This window comes from Phalacrocorax aristotelis, chromosome 2 (assembly GCF_949628215.1).
Source record: "Phalacrocorax aristotelis chromosome 2, bGulAri2.1, whole genome shotgun sequence".
In the NCBI taxonomy this organism is placed as follows: domain Eukaryota; kingdom Metazoa; phylum Chordata; class Aves; order Suliformes; family Phalacrocoracidae; genus Phalacrocorax; species Phalacrocorax aristotelis.
Window position 1 is genome coordinate 55,309,710 of NC_134277.1, and position 24,523 is coordinate 55,334,232.

A 24,523-nucleotide genomic window follows, 5' to 3' on the forward strand; every position below is an offset into this window, starting at 1 on the left:
AGCCAAGTGCAAAATGGCAGATTTAAATTCCCACTAGAAAAGCAATTAATAGTGTGAAAAACTTTCCAGGATTTTATCAGATGTGCTGGCTAAAATGAGAATGCGTGATTTTCACAATACCCCTAGGGAGTGGCGGAGCGAACACATGACGAAGGCAGGAGTACGAAGGGAGTGATAAGTGTTCAACAGAATCCTATTACGAAACCAAAGAGCTGCGCCAGTACTGCATGGTGCAGGGCACCAAGGTTAGCTAGCAAGCTCCCTCAGCTCCATGTAGACTTCACCAGAGCATGTATTCATGCAAAGAAAACAGATGCTCATTTATAGTGCATTAGTGTAAGAAAACAGAAACTGGCCAGTAATAATTATTTTACTACACTAGTAAGGGTGAAACCATGTAAGTCGAACTTCTCCAGCTGGGGAAGGCTACAGGGGAATTCATCCACTTTATTGAGTGGAAGGCTGTGGGCCTATGGCTCATGATTAGCACCTTGCCACTTGTCAAGCCATCTATGGCCAAATGCAATCATTTCTCCTCTATTTCAGCCACATTCTGCTTTCAGTAAGTGTTAAAAACTGGGCTGGAGCACCAAGCTAAAAAGAAGAGAAGACACTCAAATATGAGGAACAGGAACTCCCAAATGAAATCAGCTGTTTAGAAAAGATCAGGCACGAAACCTGTTAGCTATTGAAGGCAAGCATAAATTAATAAACTTATGTATTAGTTATTCCTCACAGCAGTGAGTGGATTTAACAACGCAATCTTTTGTCCTAATATTCTCCTGGGGTGAAGAATTACAATTGGTGGCAATAGAAATACACCCCCAGCCTTTCCGAGCTTTATTAGATTTCTGTTCTGACTCACTCATTTTTCAGACTGAGGCAATTTTTTATTTTTTAAATCATTAACAGTTCAAATCATCCAAATAGTGTTCTCATTTTACAAGACTTCAGACCTTATAAATTCATAGAACAATAGATGGGAAAGACCTATTGGGTTAATTTTCCCATCTCACCATACCATTATAGAATAGATTTCTGCAGCACATCTCTCAATACATTTTCCTGTGTTGTCTTAAATGGTCTTCCATTTATTTTGGATGACTGCACAATAATTCAATTATATCATCTCAGGAGGGTTCTTTAACGATATTCAAGAACATTTTCCACCCTAAACCTCCTTATTTCTACTACTAAAATTGGAACTGTGTAGGATGACTCTTTTTCACTCAGGATGCTTTCATACTTAAACATTTTAACATAAGAGTCAAAACCTCATCACATGATTGTGCATTTTAAAATATAAAAGCATAACAACAACAACAAATGAAAAACAGTTGTGTCGGCTGTTTTGTCAGCTGGAAACGCAAAAAAAAAATCTTCAAATAATCTGATACGCAATTTATGTCTACTTTTAGCTCATTTAGACCCCCAAGGATATGCAGAAGTCCTCTCCTATGTTCCACCTGCACTTCAGTGGTTTTGTATTTATGAATGCTGCTCTGAACTGACAAGGATTTTGTGGCACTGAGGTAGTCTGAACTGAATCAACTAATACTATCATATTATCTCCTCTCAAGATGTTAGGTATTCCAGTTAAGCTCTACTGATCCTTCATAAAACTGCTGAAAAGATATGAACAGAGCTAATGGAGCCTAGCTTCCAGAAGTCTGTCACCTATATCTGTGGCTTTTTAAGAATATTACAATTTTCTTTTGTAGCTCCATGCATAAGCAGGAACTCCTCCTTTCTTACAATTACAATTCTCCATCCACAGAGTAGTTTGGAAATGAAATGCATGCTGTTACACTGAACTGCAGAAATTACCCAGTAGGATTTTAAGTTAGGGTTCAGCTTCCAAATGCTTATGTGATCATCTCTCCTTTCTCTACCTACTTATTTGAAGAACCTGTAAACTACAAAAGGTAATTCACATCCTACCACTTAGGACAGGATCACCCTGTAGTCTGACCCTCCTCTAGCACATACGCCAAGACACGAAGATCTATGTATCTGTGTGTGTGTGTGTTCGTGTCTATACCAGCATATGATATTGGCTATTATTCTTTAGGAAGCCCATGAGATCTAAACCTAGGGATTAAACCACGTCTTTCAAATTCTCAGTTATGTTGGTTTTCCTCTATGTTTAAACAAAATATGAACAAATTGAACAATTACTGGCCAAGCCTGTCATTGCTTAAGAATGAGCATATACAAACATGCATACCACCACAGGCACTGATTTCCACTCATTCTTACTTCATCGAGTTTGCTAATTATAAACATTTCAGAGGTACAGTACATCTGGACACCTGCTGTTCTTGTTCAGTTCTGAATCTCTTCCAGACTTGTAAATCTTTCCTCTTTATTGAAATTCAACAACAACAACAACAACAACAAGCAGGCAAATGTAATATTCAGCTTAATCCAGTACATGCTCAGGGTGGGTCCTTTCCAGATTTTCTGGCACGAACAGCACCCAGTCCCTGCCAGTTCAGCACCAACTCTGACCAAGCTTGTCTAGAGCAACTGACAGATACCACCGAAGGGATGGCAGAGGGAAGAGTGGAAATCAGCACTTTCAGCAAACCCACTCCAACCAAAGGGGAAACAATGGCAATTAAGCAGGAAGGGTGGCACATGGTGGATCTCTGCAAGAATAAATGCAGAAGATAATTTGGGCGCTTACCCTGCCAAGGAGGAAAGAGTTCAGTGTCAAGACATTTCATCTGGAACGTGGCAATTAGTCTGACTCCTGCAGTCTCCCAAAAACTTCCTATGTGCCCGGGTATAAGTCAATTAATCTTCAGACTTTCCATCTATCCAGCTACTGACAGATATACTAAGGTACTGAGGCTTCAGCTGTACGCCAGTAAATTAAACTGCCCTGGACTCCAAGACAGGAGCATCCTAACTCCTGACCCATGCCTGGGAATGGTTTGCAGTAGTTGGCACAGGCTAAAACTGTGCCAAGAGCCATTCCAGCAGCTTACCAGGATAAATATGTCGCTCCAATGTCTTGAAATGCACTGGGGGCACAGCTCAGTTTGCTGGCAGAGACATGACCTGACTCAAGCAGGCACACAGGGATCTCTTCTCTGACAAGTCACCACTGAGAAACCTGGACCACGCCATTTGTATGGACACTACATTTCAGCCTGCCCAGATCTGTCATTGCTTTGTCCTCAGTATGAGGCCAGGGGTGCATGTGCATGTTTTAAAATAGAGAATGGCATTATTTAGGCAGCGAACCAAAAAATTGCTAAACGTGTTCATAATTCAGCTCCATAAAAATCCTCCTATACTTTCTCATACCTGCCAACTAAGCTAATTTATGTTCAAACACTTAACCAGCTTTTCAAACACAAATATTTCCAACAAACAGTTCTCTGCTTTAAAAAGGTGACGTTTATCCCAGAGACGTGCAGCCTCAGTCATGCAGAGGTGCAGCAATGTACCCAAATTCTCAGTGCAAGTCACTGGCACAGCTGGGAACAGAACGTCCTAAACATTTTCAGTCTCTTCTTATAACTTATAAGCAGTTTTATGGCAGACCATTCCCAAAGTCCTAAAGACACTGACGCAATTAAATCTACTGAGAATATTTTCCTATAACAAAATGGTGTCTGCATCCACATAACAGCAGGTGATTTTATTACAGTATTTAGAAGAGGCAGAATTCTAGCATACCACATTTTGAACTCTAAGATACATTACTGGATACTACTAGGAACAAATCCCCACTGTATTTGGCAGGAGATCTTTCTCCTTCTTGGTTGACACATATTTATACAGTGGGTATACAAAAATAAATGTTTTAGTACAAACCACTTACAACGAACTAAGCCAAACCAAGTTCTAAATACACATTAATTTCCCTGAAGTAGGAAGACTTATTAGCTTTTTCCAGTGGATGGAGGGAGCAACTGTATTTGGGAGGCAGAGAGAAGCTAATGGAAAGTCCTCCTTAGGGTGGGAAGTTTTAAAGTTCACAATACGCACTCAAAATGTAGAATCTTTTTTTCCCCACCCAGTCTTGACCCATCAGAGATTTTCTGTTTAAGCAGAACTGAGCTGGCTAGCCACTTACAACTTGGAAAGCTGTAATCTTCTCCACACAACCGGTCTCCACCCAACAATTGTAAAAGTTGCCGAGGCATCTATCAATAGACACATACACATAACCCTTAAGAATTTGCTTTTGCTACCACAAATAATTACACCAAGCTATAGCAACCATAGTTTCTGGTAAGCATATACATGAACCAAGAAAATAATTAGGTCTATGAGAAATCAGCTGTTACTGTATCCTGGGCCAAATAGTCCCTCAGGCCAGTTTAATTACATTATTACTTCATTTTTAAGTATCAGATGGTATATGCTTACCAAAAAAAAAAAAAAAGGCCAATATATGAAGTTCCACAATTGCATGCTTTTACCTTTGGAAATTTCAGTTAAGATCCTTTTCTTTAAATCAATCGAACATTCAAATTATTTATCATATTTTGATTTCAAGAACAGTTCATTTAGGAACAGAAGCAGGCTCCTTCACAGAACTGTCAAGGTTTGGGTTTTTTTGATTTGTTTTCAAATACAAGCATTTTGCACTGCTTTACAGTAAAAGTCACATTCTTTTAAAATAAAGGTGACCAATAAATAAAATAAATATGATATATATTTAACATACACATATATTTTAGATATAATTTTATATAAATATAAATAAAAGCTTTTTGTATGATATCCCACATCCGTACACTCCTTTACTACTATAGCTCTGCTTTGGACTAAGTGATTAGTATAAGACCTGACTGTTCCTTCAAATGCAATGTAATACTGATTTAAAGGATGATTATCGAACAAAATCCTTTTTTGTGGTTACATCATTATGGAAATGTCACTTCTAATGGTGGGCTTCCATAAACACTATTTCCAATCTGACTCCTTAATGCATTAGAACAAAGCACCATTAAGAACTTCATATACTCAATATAACCTTAAATTCTTGTGTCAAGAGGTACTTGATGACTTTCCTACCTCCTTATTTGTGAGCCACAGGGCTGTACACACTTGTTGGGAAGTCATTCATGCATGCAGGGAACATCTGGTTCATGAAAAACAAACTGAAATCCCAGTGAAAGCGATCACTTCAGTTTCAGTATCACTTCGGTTTAAATAAATTCATACCTAGGTGACTATAAAGCCCCCATGTTTGCAAGATGTGTGGCTTTTCAAGTAGGTCTAGCAGACCTGCAGTAGGATCCTGAAAGACAGAAGTTTCCCCCTTTGCTGCCCCATCACTGCTCCCTCTCATTTCTTCACCTCTTCACTACTTCCAGCTTCTGCAGTCATTCACAAAAACCAGCCACCTGAGCTTTTTAGCAAAGTGTCAACCTCTTAAAAGTATCGTAATGGCACCTCAAAGCAACAGATGCAACATTTCTGATTTCAAAACACCAACTTCTTACTGGATCAATAGGATCTAGGACTTTTGAAAACCAGACACAACTAGCTATATTTAAAGCCTTCAGTACTAGCACTAACACTAAGCTTGTCCACCTGCCCTCACCCATGCTGCATCTACTGAAAAGAGCCCACTAAATCTATCTTGAATTAGACTTCGAAATTGTAAGGTCCCTCCAGAATAATTAGATTCTTTGAAGATGTAAATCCTTTATTACATAAACTTTGGTTCCTACTATCCCTCTTGGCCCTTAAAAACAATTTCTACTTGCCAGATGACAAGAATCCTGGAAGAGAATGCTATGCCCTGATTTTCCCATTAAATTGGTCTTTGAGGACCCCGCCACTATGCCTTGAGGCTACTCTGTCAGGGCTTCGTCACCATGACTGCCACACTAACTCTGAAGCTCTGCCCACTTCCTTAGCTGAAAACACTCTTGCAGGCACACCCGATGTCAAAATCCTTTTCTTACTAAGCTAAGTGAACAACATCTGGAAAGCAAATGGAAAGGGATTGTTAAAGTAGCTCCCTCACATCCAAATTACACATGAAAACAAGTCAGGAAAATTCCCAACATATTTTTATTTCTTCTCTATAATCTCAGCATTTAGGTATTTTAATATTGATCCAAGACTATGCCTGCAGGGCAAGATGTGACCTTTTGAGTTTAAACCCAGTGGTAAAGCATCCAAGCAGTTTCATTCACGTAACACTTAGGTTTTCGGCACACTGCTCAAGTTCCAAAGTTCTCCACAAATTCCCATTATGATGTTTGCAACAATAAAACATTCAGATACATAACAGCCACACAACATCTCTTCATAAAAATAAGTAAATCTTAGATGCATCTTTCATTCATACATTTATAAAAATAAAGCATACCTGAAGAAATGCTCATTTCTCTAAGTACAAGCATTATAGCCAAATACATTCCGAAACACTTGGATGTATAACAAAGCAAATCTCTTTAAGCATCTTAGTTACTTTTTTGAGTAGCATTCAGGGACCTGCAGTTTCTGCACAACAACATATCCTTATGAGCAGCATCAGAAAGTAATGTTATAGATGATGATGATGCAAACATCACTTAGAAGGTATGAGTTTTCCAGGGTTAAAAACCAGATGTAACAGTCCACTGCTAAAAGCCCCAGACTCCAGACAGGCTTTTCACTTATTTTTGGTTTGTTTTTTTTTTAAATGCCAGCATAAGCTTACTCTGTAAGCATGCTTTGGAAGATAAACTTGCCTGAATGCAACCCTGAGCAACTCAATCTAAGTTTTAAGTTGGCTCTTAAGAGATTTAGTACCTTCATAAGCAGTCTTGATCACTCCTGCTAAAACCTGCCAAAACTGGCCAGCATTTTCCAAAGATGCTAGTAAGAGCAAGGCAGACAAACAAGAGAGGCAGGGTAATCACATACACTTCAATTCCTTAGGGAACAATTTGGGAGGAGTGTGGAGGGAAGATCTCTACTCTCTAAACGAGAAGTGTTTCAAAATTAAGGGAGTTCTCTTGTTATCACTAAAATTAAAGACAGAAGCGTTTTCTGCACTGCAGTAGAGTAAAATACGATCCCAATAAGTACATGACTGCACCTACACGTCACTTTCTCTGAAACAAAACCATCCTGTTTTAGCATGCCATGTCCTGCAATAACAGCAGGAGCGGGTTTCCCTTGACACATAACGGAACGTGAGGAGCCCTCAAGAAAAGAGGGCAGTTGGGTCAGGCACATTTTTCGTTATTCTGTCCACCGTACTTCCCTCACACAGAGTGGAAAGATCCTGTGTCCCCTTCTGGAGCCAGCCCTGACCCTCTGGTACTAATGAATGCTCAACCTGGAAAGAAGGCCAGGGCCAAGCCTTTCACAAGAATCTCCTACAGAAAGGGAAGAACCAGGAGTAGGGCATTTCCTGTCCTTTCCCTTATTCAATCTCCTCCTTCCCAGCACAATCACCCTGAAACAAGAAAGTGACCTCACCTGGCGTCACCCAGCCTTGGCAGCACAAGTGGTTACTATGTCATGGAGAATCACTGATGTCAGCAACGGTAGGGATTGCACAAAAAGGCTACTGTGTGCAAATGACCTAGAGCTTGGCAATCCACTTTTATGCCCACTTCTGCTGTCTGTTCAGCCACAGGCCTCCTAGGGAAATAATATAGTCTAAATCTGACCTGATTCCTTTGCGCTATCTTTTGTCCTTTCTTCCAGCGGAGAATGGGCTTGAGAGCAGGCAGTTCCTTGTCCTCTTTTCCTCTTTCTATCACGTGTTCGCCAAGGCTGTATGCAGCTTCAAATACAATTGGAGATATGACGTCTTTGACTCTTTTCTGTAAAAGAAACCAAACAGATATTTCACCTATGCATACAGGTAAGCAGGTTTTTATATAAAACGATTATACATACAATTAAAGCAGATTTTTATATTCAACACTGCAGACAGGAAGCAGGCTTCTCTACTTCCTTTATTCTTTCCTGTGCCAGAGAGGAATAAGCACATTATATCAAAACAAGTCAGATGATTTTAAAAGTCAACAAAAAAAATTAGTTATTCTTCCAAGACCTACTCTTGGTTCCACAGGAGCAGTGGCATATTTGGCATACGTATAAATCAATTGTTTTTCAATAAATCCGAGACATTTTCTTAAAAACTGAAATAAATTAGGAAGTGTTTCCATTAGTCCTGCACAATGTGGAATCAAAGAGAAAATCTCTGGGATTTCTAAATCCTAGACTTCAACTGAGATCACCTCCAGTGTGCTCCACTCATTAAAAGAAAACAAAACTCCATCTTGCCTTGTTGTTTTGCAATATCAATGAAATGAATGGATGGGTAAAGATACCAATGTGGCTATAGAACAAGATTACAGACGTGCAGGGGCAAGAAAAGCCATCTTCCGCCACGTTTCTGAAAGCAACATTCACAGCTCCCCCCACCCTCAGCACAGTAACACTTTCAGTATGTAAAGGAAGAAAGTTCTTCAGTTTCTTTATTTGTTATACTCTAGGCTTCATACCAGATGTATTAAATGGTGCCACATTATTCATCTGATGGGACGAAAGGATTGCCTTTTCTTGTTGTTGGAGCCCAAGCCACAAAACTCATACCATTTGTCACAACATGCAACACCTAAATCCAGTTTGCTCTGCAAGGACAAAATGCTCATTGTGCTCGGCTCAGCCCTGACTTCCAAAATCCCATTTACCAGAAAACACAAGCGGCAAATGCTCTACCTTTTCATAGGCAAACGTACCTCTTAAATTTTAGCTACTTTAAATCTTAGCATGAAATTCAGCGCAGATTTGAGGCAATAAACAAATACCATAAGTAAGTACAACAAATCTTCCAATGGGCCAACTCTCAACTTCGCCTTGCATTAGTTAGAGGGCTTCTCTGAACACAGCCTGCCAAACACAACAAGTAATTGAGATGCAATGCAATTTAAATTTCATCTTCCAGATGTGGGAAACCTGGGCACTAACTGGCTTTCTGACCACCGTTTGATCTGTTTAAAGGCAACATTTTGCTCTGTCTAATACATCGACAGGCCACAGATCCCTAATGTCAGACAAAGATTAGTGGCTAACCAAATTCCCAAATCATCGGTTAGCTGGCTGAATAATAACAGACACCAGGTTGGATGACACTTACCCTCCTGCACCTTGAAGCCTCCAGCCAGCCCCTGAACTCCCTTCCCTGTTACCAATGTCTACCAGTGGCCCGTGCTCAGCAGCAGCCCAGAGCACCCGAAGTTCAGGCCATGCATTGCTTGAAGCGATTTGTGCTTTCTTGGTAATGGACGCTGATCGACAGCGGATGTAGTGGCAGTGGTGATGGCAGCTTTGTGACCTCTTCCCCATCCCATTTTTAGGGTGATGCACGCTCTGGGGTACTGCTAGTCCCCTCAGCAGAAAAGACACTGATGCCTTCAGCCCCTTCCACAGTCCCACTCTCAGGGTAGGAGTTGTACTGTACTGAGATTACTAAATATCAACACTACAACTCACAGAAGCTACTAGCTTTGCTCTCACAGAAAATCATGTGTATTAACTTAAGTGAGGATTGTATCAGCATACAAGACAACTACGTATACAGAGAAACAAGACTAAAAAAAACATGCCATGCAGCAGGAGTCAAACACAATAAATCATCAGGCAAATCACCACCTAATCCAATTGTATGCAACCAACTGTGTAAACACAGAACAATTAAAATGTAGGGAGTGGGTTAAATTAAAATCCACCTATAGTTTTTATAGCTCTATTAGTGCAGTATAGCAAGAATAAGTGCTTAATGACTTCTAAGTGTTTTAATGTGATCTTTCAGGGTTCAGTCCAAAGCCCTTTGAAGTCAAAAGACGTGTTTCCCATTGACTTCAATGAATGGTGGAGTGTGCCCACATTGTTCGCTGGTGTCTCTTTCTGCTTCATTTTAGCGGTGAAATTGTGACTTCCAGCAGCTAGATTAATCACATGTGTGGATATTCCCTTACCACAGCCCTGGGGAAATATATTTCACATACCCACTTGTCTTTAATTAAGGATGAAAGTACGAATGTTACCCAGTTATTAATTTTGCCACATGTTCAGTCCCTTCTGCTCACAATCCTACAAACGTGAAGGCGACAGTCTGTGGGATTTGTCCTCAGTAAGAGACAAGACAGTTCTGCCCCGCAGGTATACCACAGACTGTCTGGGATGTGAGCACATGAAGAGAATAATGAATATTTGCCCAAAAGCAATCTGGAGAAGTATTATTTTAGGCTGAAAATACACCCAGTTTCTTCTTCTTTCAGTCTACACAAATGTACTGCTTCCAGCCCATGGATTGCTTTTAAGTAAGAAAGCAGCTCTGCTGAGAAGGACCTGGGAGTGCTGGTGGACAGCAGGTTGGCCATGAGCCAGCACTGTGCCCTTGTGGCCAAGAAGGCCAACGATATCCTGGGGTGCATTAAAAGGAGTGTGGCCAGTGGGTCCAGGGAGGTTATCCTCCTCCTCTACTCCATCCTAGTCAGGCCACATTTGGAGTACTGTGTCCAGTTCTGGGCTTCCCCGTTCAAGAAGGACAGGGAACTACTGGAGAGAGTCCAGAAAGCTACGAAGATGATCAAGGGACTGAAGCATCTCTCTTATGAGGAAAGGCTGACTGACCTGAGTTTGTTCAGCCGGGAGAACAGAAGACTGAGGGGGGATCTTATTCATGCTTATAAATATCTGAAGGGTGGGTGTTAAGATGATGGGAATAAACTGGAAGACAGGAAGTTCCACCTGAATATGAGAAAAAACTTATTCCCTGTGAGGGTGACAGAGCACTGGAACAGGCTGCCCAAAGAGGTTGTGGAGTCTCCTTCCCTGGAGACATTCAAAACCCACCTGGATGTGTTCCTGTGCCCCCTGCTCAAGCAGGGGGGTTGGACAAGATGATCTCCAGAGGCCCCTTCCAACCCCCACCATTCTGTGATTCCCGATTTCTAAATGAAAGTCAAAAGATGCAATGACAATCAGGTTTGAGATAGCCTGAAAAATCCTTCAAGTCAAGGAAACTGTATGTGTTACTCTTTATATTGGTTACAAGGCCCTAATGAAGTGGATTTGCCAAGGGAAATAATTTCCACAAGCAGGTTTTACATGTATTCACCATTTTGAACCATGATGCTGCTATACTGAGGAAGTGTCGAAGGTTAAAGACAGTTCTGTATCATGAAAAAGCATCCCTAGCAAATCCTAGCACACAGATAGCACAGCTTCATCAATATAAAAAAAATGTCTGGAGGACATTAAAACAAGTGTAATATCCATGGAGTTCACATTAGAGCAGAAACAACTGCATAACAAGGGTTCAATAAGTAGTAACAATAAATATCCAGTCTGTACACACTGGATGTCACTGAACTGCTGCAAGTTTTCACTGTGCCTGAATTACACTGGGAACCTGAAGCTGGGTTTCCCACAAGCCATCATCTATCCCATGCAGTTTTCCTGTTCTTAACAAGCAGTTTCTCCAGGGTGGTGGAGTTTTTTTCCATCTCCCTTTCACATTTAATTCTGTACATAAGAAACTTTTGCAATAAGGCTTTTGCAGAAATCAGTACACTCCAGTCTGAGTAAATTACCCTTCTGCCAGTATCCCTTCCTGCAATGGGAACAGCCCTAGCCAGCTGCATCCTTTTGCTGGGATCTTTTATCTGTTCCTGTGAGGCACGTTGCATGACATTACTCCGAGTTGATGAAAAGGTGTTTTCATATGAACAAGCTGGGGTTTTATCAAGGGTATTATAGGATGATCCCTCACTAGTATCTAGCAAAGACAAAGAACTCTGAGTCCAGAAAGAGCACACTTTTAAGAGCATCTAAGAAAGCAATAAGGTGCCTAGAGAGGTTTCAAAAGACACCATGGTCCTGAAAGCTCACCCTAACAAAGAGCAGGCTTGCCACCTCCTCTCCCAGAACAATCACCTCAAATAAATATACATTTTTAAATGCTGTGGTAGAAGCTGTGCATGGCCATCTTCTTCCTTTTTGTTTTCTGGCTTAGCAGGGGAGAAGAAAGCAAACAAGCAAACTTTCTGCCAGATTTATGACTGCATTTCTGTTTGGCTTTAGTACCAAAAAGTCCTAAAAATCTGAAAAGCAATCACAGAGCAATGATCAAATATCAGAGCTGTGATTCTGAACATCATTTCCAATTCATTCTCGAAGATGGAGTGTGATGACTGTAAGAAATCATTTTCTGCACTTTTCACAGGCACAGCCTAAGGCACGTCGTGACAACACAAACACAGGCACAGATTCCAACATCCTAAAGGCACACTGCTTTGGCAGGCAGCCACTGTCTTCTCCAACCTTAACGTTGTGCTACCAAGAGCCCCCACACATCAGGAACTTGGGCAAATTTGGATGGAACAAGAGAGGGATTTAGTCAAGGGGTAGGATTTACTCTGCTCATGATGCAAGTGGTTGCCAGAGAGGACTGAATATCATTCCAGCTTTCTTTCGGCTCAGTGCCACAGTACAGTCAGGGGATTGTACATGAGCCCAATAAATCATCACATCTAATCCCCTTGCTTCTACAAGGTGAAAGTCTCCAGCAGGGGCTCTGGAAAATGCCAAATTCCATTTTTAATTATGGCCAATGGGCTCAGAAATAAATTGAGATGTAAATAATCCCCACAATCTACAGCAAGAGTCCTGCAGGAATAAAGGATGAAACGTGGTCCTTCAAAGCAATGAATATGAAGTAATCTTCAACAGCATCGAGTGAGGAAATACATGTAACCGTCAGGATGACTTCTACGGTTGTCCCTTGCTTTCATCCTTATTCATGTCTTTCTGGAGTTTCCTCTTTCTCTGTGGGAAAGTTCTCTGATCTGTTGGGCCTTTTTTCTACTCCCACTAACTTTATCCTGAGGACATCAACCCATGCATAGATTCCAGAGCTTTCACTGAATTCAGCACAGCTTTTCAGTACTTCTGAGAATCAAGCTCTGTTTAGTTTGATGACTAAGAATGAATTCAAGAACCTGGCTTTTAAAACACTTGACTTGAAACTTTTAGTCTAAACATATTTATTTCAAGTTTTAAACAACCACTAATAATAGACTACAGGAATTTTTACAGCCTTAAAACATTCAAAATAAATTTGAGAATCTCGATTTAACAGACAACATATTAATGCTGTAAAATGTATAAAAGCCATCATGCTAATGCTAATCCAGCATAACACTTTAATCAGCTCACAGGTCACTACCACATACGTCTGCAATGCAGTGCCAAGAGATAAACAGCTCCCTGTTCAATGATATAAAAAATGACTCACATGTCCACCAGCCTTCGGAGCCAAAGACCACTACTTTCACAATTTATCAAATGAAATATCAGCTGTAGGTCTTAAGAAACATACATTATGGCTTATGAAACAATAAGATGACAGTGCTTGACTTTAAAATCCACTACCTTCTCCAGCCTCCCTCTCTAAACTGAGTCATTCAGGACACAAGGCCTAAGTCCCATGCAGTTCAATGAAAATACCAATTAGACAAATTGGCTTTAAACTGGAAGACAGATTACCATTCATTTCAGATGAATGAATGCATACATGTCATTCTTGTACCTGAAAATGAGTAAGGAGTAATTTAACTTCCTTGCCCTGTTCCTTGCAATACTTACTGAGTCCCAGTTTATATCCCTTGGTGTCAATTCCCAGTACAAGTTAATACTTTCAACCTTCTGCTAATCCTGTGCAAAAGAATAACCACCTCTGTCCTCATGACAGCCTTCCTCTGTCCTGTGTTTACTTTGACAAAGATATTTTAAGATTTGTAATAGTTTATTTCAGATTGCTGCAATTTTAGCATTGGTATCTCACCACTGCAGAGGCAGATAAAACACGATCATGCCAAAATTGTCTAGAAAAGATCTAGCTTCCATTCTGCACACAAGTATGGGTGGGCGTGGGTTTTTTATTGTTTTGTTTGTTTGTTTCTGTTTTTAAGATGTTTCTGTAGTTAAAGGGTGAAAACACCCAACTGTAAACTCTTTCCCAGAGAAGAGGCAGAACTAGAAGTTTACTTGGTTGGTAAAAGCTCATTTACAACACTATTGGTGAATTTTTTGTCAAATTAATAGCATACGAAGGCAATCAGGAGCCTGATGTTTCAATAATACATGCTTCTGTTTTCTTTTAAGATCTTGTGACAGCTACAGTTCAACAAGTAGGCGAATAGCCTTTGTTACTAAACTTCAAACATTACACGGCTTCTAAAGAATCCCGAAGTTTAGAGTGGGGGGAAGAAAAAAAAAAGAGCAAAGGATTTGCAGGGTGTCACACCCTCAAGTGTTTTTTAGGGTTAGTGTTTGAAAGAATTGGACTGCTTCCTTTGTCTTCTTCCTAAATGCGTTACTCCAGTACACAACTGTTTCCATCAGGTCAGCAACCTCTCTTTGCAAACACTGATAACTGGAAAGATGTTGTGGGAGAGAGAAGAGCAAATCCTGGAGAAATCTGGTATTAATTAAACGCCAGGCGCCCAAGAGCCTGCATGCATTGAGAAGACACTTAGAGGGGGAAGAGTTGTGAGTCCAAACCCCAGCTGGGCACAGTCACACTCTGAGTTTAAGTAAGTGCTCACCATGCCTCCGCATCTGGCTCCCTGCTATCAGCTGGGGAGCGATAAAGGTATTACTGATGTCGACATGGGAGAGATTGAAATCAATAACATAAATATTCCATGTCAAAGGTTACAAATAATGTATTACCGATAACCCCTTCATGCTAATCAGTAAGAAAACTCACTACATGTCACCGAAATATGACATTATGTATTAGTAAGCTCAGACCTTGATTTTCCAGCTCAGTACTAAAACGCATTATGACAATACCATTTCACATCCTACCTATACATTTGAATGTTGGGCTTTTTATTGAACCTAATTTTTTCACTTATGTTTTTATCATCCATTCCCTTTCTCCCCTTTATAGTTCATTTTCAGTCTTTCATTGGGGTTTTTTAGATAAAATGTAAGGAAAATTCCTCAGCTGTCTAAAACCAGGTTACTCCCCCTCTGAAGAAAGCAGCCCGGCTGGGCTCAGATGCCCAGCTTTTTCCTGGTACTAGGCCAGACACATCCAGCCTCCATAACGTATGACTGGATACCTGCAACACTGACAGTACAGAAATACAAACTGTTAGAAGGTCCAGAAGCTGATGGGTATTTGCAAAATGAAGACCTGAACTTAGGTGAGCAAAGAGAACCCAAGAAGGAAGATCAGAGGTAGCAATTCAAAAATTGTTTCATTCTACTCTCTTTCTGAAAATATGATCTATTTCAGCAGGGAATTATATGCAGAATAGAGACAATAATTAAATCCAGACTCTTCCTGCACATATGTAACCCTATCATGTACTTGTCTTTTCCACTGGAGTTACCACATTTCGTATTCTGTTGATACAAGATTTTATCAAAACCAAGCTTTAAAGATATTTCAATAGTGTCTTAAAACACACTGTGTCCAGAATATGAGTTAATTCAACTACCTGTTTCCCTTTATACAGCATTTCCCTCCAACCCTGATGCAGAAGCCAAACACAGAGGTCTCTGTGTATGAAGCTGTTAGAGGAGAAGGGCTCATCATATATGATAACAGGTCTGCTAAAAGTTCAACATGTCCATGGACCTCGGGGAGCAGTGTTTGGTCAAAACATCACAGTTAACTTTAGCGTTCATATACTGTATTTGATTGCTTACTCTCTCGCTTTCTTCCTGCGTACATCTAGCTAGGGATAAAAACAGCTGTGCCAATGTGTCATCCAACAAACTTTCAGTGCAAAATCTCACACACAAGCTGTTTTCAGAGCCAAGGACTGGGGCTAAGGACTGACCCTCCCAGCCCCTCCCCAAAACCACAGCCCACAGGGGTGGTCAGGAGCCCTTCTTGCTGGTCCTATACCTCTTTTACTATGTGTGGCAGCTCAGACTGGGGGCATGGTGCAGTGCCGCAGCTGATGGCTGCTGGTCAGACATGCTCCAAGGAACTGTGCCCTCAGTCTTTGCCAGAGCTCAGCCTACTTCTAAGCAGCTGTGAATAAACCCCTGAGCTACTCTGTAAGAGAGAGCAGCCATCCCTCCCTTAATTCCCTTGCTCTCCAGATTGATTTTCTTCCTCCTTTTGAAAAAAAACAGCAGAAGCAACTTTCCAAGAGCATCCCAAGAGGCAATGGGGAAGTAATCAAAAGGCTTCCCCCAAAATCTCTGTAGAGGACATGGGAGCCACAGGACAGGCTAATACAGGACATGCTCCTCTCCTCAGCATTTCCCACTGACCATTCCACAAAGTGGCTGGCTAAATGCCTACTCCCATTTGGAGGTGGCTCTCAGTTCTCAAGGGGAGTAAGCATCTAACACAGGTTTATGTGAATTGAGACAGGACCCACTCCCCTTCTTGGATCTGGGTCCTAGGGCACATGTTATCTCACACTGTCAGAAAGTATGTCTATCTCATCTAGCAGGTCACCTTGTTATCAGTAGGTCAAACATCTATGGGCTGAATGAGATTATCCTGCTGCATTCCCTAGATTTGCAGTGGATTTGTTTGAGAAAAGCATCAGTCTGTACCAACTGGCAGACATCCAGATGTCCCCTCAGCTCTAACCCTGGCATCTCAAACGGTCAAAGTGGCTGAATACCTGGTAGAAGAGTCAGGGCAGATGACAGCAAGCCTGGAAGGCTACGAAACATCACAATAGCAGTGGAAAAAATATTTTGATGGATACTTCATTTTAAGGTGACTAGAATTGAAGGCCTGACAACACACTGTAATGATCCTTTCAACATCATTGTGACAAAAAACATTTCATCAATACATCTTTATAAGAAACACATGTATGGAACAAAGAAATGTTCTACTTAAGCCCAGTATCCTGCAAAAAACAGCTAAAGGAAAAAAAATAGTAACATTGTGTCAGGATTGAAAGTAAGCAGAGTCATCCTCAGTAGAAGAGGACAGAGATAGAAAGAATGTTATCATTGACATTTTTACTAACAGTATTTTAATTCAGTTGACTAGAGCTGATAGAAATGGTCCTTGGAAGTCTTGCAAAGAAACACACTACTCAGCCTGCTGCATGCACGCGTCTGAGAGAGAAAGGCTGAGTGCATGGGAAGAATGGCGTTCATATACTTTCACTGACATACTGCTGAAATGCGAACAGTTTGCTTAAGAAATCTGGAGGTATTTACACACAAAAATATAAATCCTTCTTTCAGTCACAGGAGAATGGATAGGTCCACAATGAGCACCTGGGAGGAGTGTTGCAATAATGCCATGCAAGTCTATTCTTCTACTATTAAATGGAGAAGATAATATTTATTAGTCTAATCCTCTTTAGGGCAGGATTTAAAACAAATATGGGTGGAAAAAAAGTGTTATAATTGTCTACTTTACCATATTGTTCCAGAAAAAATGAAATCTCTACAGATGACAAATTCCCATTCACTTTTCTATAACAACATAATTAATATTATTAACCAAGTAATGTTGAGGAGAAGAGTTGAAGGAAACTTTTCCATTACATAGCACAAGCATTATGGACGACTCCATGGACATTTCATTAGCCTCTAGGTCTCCCATGCTGCACACACCTAGGTATCAGCACGCTGACAACCACCTCAGTAACACCCTGCCTCTGTGTCATCTCCCTCCTCATCACTTCCCTCCTCTTCTCCCATTCTCCTCCGATCATCCAGACACCTCTTTGCCAACACCCTCCTCTCTTCAGGCTCCCACCCCCTGCTCATGACCAACACAAAACCACAGGGAAGAAGATGAAGGAATCAGGTCACATTTCAGGAACCTCATAGTCATTTTAGTCCATTTACATCTGAAATAATGATGGAGTGGAAACTCGCCATTCATTTCAGCAAGGATAAGGCTTTTCCCCTTGTTTCACTGATCATTCATGAAAAGGCAGAGCCTCCTGCTCAGCAACCACGTCAGCGGATACGGCTGCCCGGCTCTCAGAGATGGCTGGGCTGGAGGATATTGTACGACGACAAAGGTCGATTGTTTAAACCTGCAGATGGGAGAGGGATGAACGAGTGTTTCTCAGGGGAACCAAGGAAAAAGAAAACTTTCCCTTCGAGTTCCACTGGCTTTAAAAACAAACAAGGCAAATGTTTCCACAAACAAGTGCAAACCGTACAGTTCCCCAGATCAAAGCTGAGAGCTCTACTCTGAAGCTGGAAGTGCATTCGTGGGGGATGGAAAAAAAAATGGCCCTTTACATCAGCAATACTGCATTAACAGTAATAATGTTTTAACCAAATATGATTAAGTGCAGGTACTGCCACTTTACACATCTGCAGCCTGCATTTGATTACTTTTCATTTTTTCGTACATTATCCACCAGGACAAGAGTGCTCATCCTAACAGCAGCACTTCTCGAAAGCCCCATCTCTCACCTCCAGAACGTGTAACACTTCAGTGGCAACAGAAATTTACATCCCATGCATTAGACTACTCTAGATGATACACAGGGACTCTAAATGGATAACTGGAATACGCTGAGGTTTGGGGCAAGGGAAGATATGCCAGCAAAGCTGGGGAAGGGCAAGGTTAGCCCCTACCCAACTGCAGGCCCTGCCAGCTAAATACGCACAAATCGTTGGGAAGAGATCTGTAAGAGATTATAAACAATGGGAGTAATAAGACAGAAAGTACCAGAAGAAAAGGTGGGTTGGGGATTGGCGCTTTTTTTAAATTCTGTTTTTAGGAAGACACAATATAACAAAAAGTCATTAAAATGCAAGTTTATCTGTCCCAGATATTATCTTATATAGTAGAGCTGTAAAATAATCTTGATCTGTCCACATTATTCTTTTGAATGGAAGCATCTTCCCCTTAACTAATAGAGGCTGATTTTTTTTTCTGTTCAGCACATCTGGCTGAGATACAAAACTACACAAATGCCAGAATGAAGAAAGGCTGAAATGTTGTCTTTATCAGGCAACAAAAACCACTTTTGATTCCAAAGACAGCAACATCGTCTGACTTCCCAACCACTTCATCTGTGAACAGTTCAAAGTATACCAGAAAGCATGTGCAGGTAACAGATGCCAGCACCCACGGAGCAATTTCAGCAACATTCAAACTGTTGGAGGCTTGGTGGTTTCATCTGCTAGCTCTACTTTTTCATTGTAGAAAGTAACTTAACTTCACACTAATCTCAACAAGACATGATGGCACACTGAGCACTATGTAACTCATCTCTTCTGCAACTCCTCTTTTTGCCCATCTGCTCTCCTTGGGCACCCCAGAAATAACTGCTACTTTCCTCCCTATCATCATCATCTGTGTGGTCCCCTGAGCACGTACACTTTTTGTAAAGGGTTGTCGTACAAAATGACCCCTTCCACAAATTGCAACCCATTAAAAACCAAGAACCAATACTGTGGAGAAAGGCATCTTTCCAGGTCTCAGGCATAAGCCAACTGGAACTGGCTGCATGGTGGAGGCTGATAATACCTCTAATACTGACCATACTGGCAGACCACTGCCAGGAGGCAACTTTCAACATTACTGGCCAAAGAGGTATTACTTCGACCCTCATTTCCAGCTCCAAAAGGAACAAGAGCTCTTCGATGCCCTCCAGTTTGGGAGTAGGTAGTACAGCATCACGGTCCTTGGGTAACTCAGCTTTCAAAGGCTGTGTGCTTGACGGCATCAGGCTTGGAAGCAGCTTTGCTACAGCGCACAGCACCAACAGCAATAAATATGCTTGTCCTAGCTATTAAACTAGGTCAAAGATGAGGTTGTTTCATTTTAAGGGGTGAAGCCTTTCTTTATTTTCTTACTGTATGAACTTTTGGATCTTAGTTTTCCAGGTTCCACTTCCAAATTGGCTGGGGTGCAGCACTGAAATAAGAGTAGATCAGAGAACAGTAAGCGTGTCAGAGGAAAAACATCAGACAGTGCAAGAAGCAACTGTGGGGGCCAGGGAGTACTTGGAGAGAGCTGCAAGTGCATCAAAAGCGTGGTACTCATAGCCTGGTAAAAACACAGAAAAGGGGAGAGGGAGAAGAAAAGGAAACCAAAGCCACAGGTCAGGATGGCAAAGCTCTGACCCTACAAGCACATACCAAATCCTGAAAATCACCACCAGCCACTTCTAAATGCTTTGCGATAGCTAAAGAAAACAGAAGAAAAATAGCTGCGTAGGAAGCTTCAGTTGTCAGATTCAAGACACAAAGAGAGCCTTTCACAGAACAGTCACAGGTCAGAAGCATGCATCAGATTCCCAGCACAGCCTGCTCAAGCACCATCTCGTGTTGCATGGCTTTGGCTAGACTTGGATATTTACCAGCAGCACGTTACATTAACAGAACTATGCTGTGAATGTATTAAACACATACCCATTGGCACTAGCAAGTTGTAATATTTGTACCTTTATCTTAATTTCTATATTACTTGTTCAGAAATTATATCTTCAATCCCAGGCACAAATCACATCCTGCTCTTTTTTTATCCCACTGGCTGTGAGATTTTGTTGTATCTATCTGCTTTGGTACTGCCGCAAAAATCCAGTACAGAGAAACTGATATTGCTCTGTTATAATTTATCCCTATTTTATCAACAGGAAACTCTTAGAAACAAACACTGGGATACTAATGTTGCTCCTTGAAATTCTTGGTTTTGTAAAAATAAATGATCCTAAGAGGCAGTAATAGACTGTATCATTTAGTCTGCCTACTTGTATACCCCAGACATTATATTTCATTTGTTAATCTTCCACTACATGAAATCATTTGTTTAGTCATAGCATATTTTCCAGAAACACATATAGTTAGGTCCTATAGTAATCCCTCTTGAACTTAAAAAGCCCTGGGTCTGGTTTTTTTAAATGCATGTGCAGTCACCTTTCAGTCACAGGTTTTTGTCATGCCTTTCTCTGCCAGATTACAAATACCGTCCTAGGTGCCTCTTGGCCTTCATTAAAATAAACGCTGTGACTAGTTCAGATTTCTAAGTGAGGCCTTCCCTTGGGCACTTGAATAGGTTTTATAGTTGTTTACAACATCATCTAAACAGAAAGCACCTCATCAGTAAACACACAACTCTAGCTCTGGCCAAATCAGCGATCTATACAGGAGAAGAATCACTCTAAGGTACCGTTCTATCTGTTCGTTAACCCAAGGAACTCACTACTCCATTTTGCCAACAATCATGCTGGGAATTCATGTTAAATTGTTGGCCTGCTATGACCCTGAAATCCTTCTCAAGGCCCCCATTTTCCAGGAAACAAGCCCCTTCCCCCTCTGTAGGTGGGACCTGCATTCTTTGTTCCTGGATGTATGACCTCACACTTAGCTGGATTAAAATAAACTTTGCTCAAGTGGCTCAGCTTAGTAGCTGATCCAAACCACTTTATAAAAAATTCCCTATCCTCCCCTTTTAACCAAGAATTTTTATCTGCAAAATGTAGAAGTAATTTTGTATTTATTTTCAGATTTCAATGACTATATTAATTTTAGGTTTTCTATTGATCCCTGAAAAATGTCACTAGAAGTAACCCCACTTAATAACCCTACATTGAAACCTCCTTTTCAGATCAGTCTTCTGTCCAAGTATTAATTTTTATATGTATAGGTTTTGTACAATCCTTTTTTTTTAAATCATAGTGCCTAAAACACTAAGTAAAATTGCAAGCCCCTAAACCTCTGTTACATCTTCATCTTCACTGATCAATCTCATTATTTCATTTCTCAGGTTTATTTTTTTCCCTTTTTTTAATCAAACCTGTATTTGTTCCTTTAATTTCTTGAGCAATCACAGAAAATATTTGTATTGCCATTATATTGCTTGTACGATGATGTCAACCTACAGCCCTTTTTATCAGCTTTCCTACCCTTTTTTGGTATATTGACACTTTAAAACCCTTAATGCTTGCTGGAATTTCCCTTTAATTACAAGAATTAGGTAAAGTTAACAATATGGAGCCAGAGAGCTCTTCAGTTGGTCTTTGGGACTCTTAAGTGTCCAGACCATATTAATGTGTTTATTTCTGGTAAACATTATTTGACATTTTCCATATTTACAAATGCATTAAAAGCACAGCATAAACTTAATGAATACGAGTACATTCTCCTCCTCCTTTACAAAATGCGTAAGTATTTAATGAAGCACTTTTGCCTTTGTGTATGAACAGTATTATTACCATCATCAAATGATGGGCCAATATTATTGCTAGGATTTATTTTATTAATACATCAGAACTTTATTCTGAATAGGCTATCGTCACAGAGGAAGAGACACCTACATAAATTCTGAGGGGACAAAGTATATCTGCTGTACCACAAGTACTGATGGCCCTGTTACAGATGCCATGGAGTAGCCGGGCAATATGTCAGAAATGTTTTATCATTTTAGAGAACAACATAGGAAGGGATATGAGCTGACAAATCTCTCTAAAAATGCACTGCACCTCTTCCTTTTCTCTGTAAAGATAAATGCATGTGTCCAAACAACCACTCTCAGCTTCCTCACCATTCAAACTGATTTCAAGCGTGACAGCTTGAAATCTCCATAATCTGAAACAATGAAAATACCCACAAATAACAGCATGAAGGCAAATTTATACCCAAGACTTACTGGTATAGTGCAGCTCAATAGACGCAACACTTTTTACTAAGAATGGAAAAATGTCCTGTAAAAAGCTCCAGGCAACACTGTAGGTGTTTTAACCTAGATGGCAGAAATGATTTATGGCTGCCCACAGGTGATCTGATTCTTTTAAAGAAGACCTCAGTCAGGTAAGGAAGAATAAAATGAGACATCAAAAGTGATAGGATGAGAAGAAAAGGCTTACTTGGCTTTATTTTGTTAAAAATATGGAACCTTTTTTAGGTTTTCTTTTTATTTAAAGTGGGTGGAATTCTCTTTCCACAGAAACCTGTTTTTACCACTACTCATCAGGAAAGAAGAGGCTTCTCTCAGCATATGACATTTAAAAAGGAAACAAAAAGGGAAAAATAAAGATCATGTTACGGTAGTAGGTATCCACCTCCAGCAAGTTTTTCCAAGGCCTCTGAGAGGAAAACCCTTTCCGTTATGTAGCAATAGCCTCAATTGACTTTTCCACTCCTTTAACTGCTGGTTTGCAGCACATATAATCTCAAAGGTCTACCTTTAGAGCTGACCAAATTAACAACCACATCTTTTCCTTGGAAAGGGCATTTAAAAAAATAAACAAAAAACCCAAAACAACATAAAAATACGTTACAAATCCTCCTGAGGATCCTAAACTAACAAGTGTTCACTGCCAGCAATTCCCCAGCTTGTTGTAGATGGATGAAACATTTTACTAAAACTTCAAATCCTTGGGCAAGACAGATATACATAGTGCTGTTAAAACCTGAATGCTTTAGGAAATAATAATTGACATGTTTGTGGTGTTCTCTATATACCATATAAACCACAATAAGGTTATCTGGTTAGCAAAGATGAAATTATATAAAGACTGAAGGTTTGCCAGTTTACTTTCTTGGCTAATGCAAATGGAATTTAAAATGAAAACTGGCTACCTGGGAGAGGCCACAACTTCCCTAGGATTCAGAATAACAGTTATGAAGGCTTGTTAATCTCTTTCCCCGGAAACCCAATGAGGAGAAAATAGTCTTTTTCAAACAAAATCTGGGCTACTCAATGCAAAAAGACCAGAAATCATTTCTACTGGAAAAAAGAAACAAAGAAAGAAGTGAAAACCTGAGCACCTAATTGATGAAACCATTGCCTCAGAGGTGAAGTGCAGGTGAACACCACTGTCCCACTGCAGCTGTGCAGTCCTGAAACACATTTGTGACATGCCAAAACCAAAAACTTACACAGTTCCAAAGTAGTATTTTACACATCCTTCATTCCTGTTCACCTTTACTACCTATTTTTAAAGCATTTGGTCAAAGAAAACATTCTTATACTTTCCAAACTGATGGGTAGAATTTTAATAAACTCCTCAAATAATGACTCCCGAGACCAAGATGTCTCAGATGACAACTTTCAAAGGAGTACTGTTTCACTCAAACTTCGAGTCAAAGCACTAGCCAAAATTTAGCTTTCTCTGAAAATCACTAGCTAAAATGCACCTGCCCATTTGCATTCTCTTTGGATCTCTGGTACATGAATGTGCAGCTTGGCATGTAAATCAAGTGCTTACCCTTCCAACTGACCATGTATAGAGCTGTTATCCTACATGAATGCAGAGTTCGAGTTCATATTTTTAAAAATCTGCTCTTGGTCTGATCATTTCTCCACTCTGAAAAAACCTGGGTAATACCATGAGCTGTAATCCAGCCTTGAGCCAACAGCACAAGCTATAGAGAGTGTAACAGCTCAAAACAGGCCTGTTTTTCTTTCCATTTTCTAAAACTTCAACATATTCTGCTTCTCTTCTATGTGTTTTACACTGTACTGTAACGTACTAAACATTTATTACAAAAACATGACACCTGAAAGTATCTGGAAGATCTCTACTTGATTATCAATCATGTTCAAACTTCAAGCTTTGCC

The 24,523-nt window shown here is 40.4% G+C and overlaps 1 protein-coding gene across 2 annotated transcripts in view; it reads right to left on the reverse strand.

The window, feature by feature from the left end:
• The window catches only part of ITGA9 (integrin subunit alpha 9), a 225,199-nt gene that overhangs the window by 100,772 nt on the left and 99,904 nt on the right, over positions 1-24,523 (reverse strand). For both annotated transcript variants that reach the window (XM_075083640.1, XM_075083639.1), the window contains exon 16: positions 7,641-7,796. In XM_075083640.1, the coding sequence (XP_074939741.1) occupies positions 7,641-7,796 (156 nt within the window). The remainder of the gene's footprint in view (positions 1-7,640; positions 7,797-24,523) is intronic.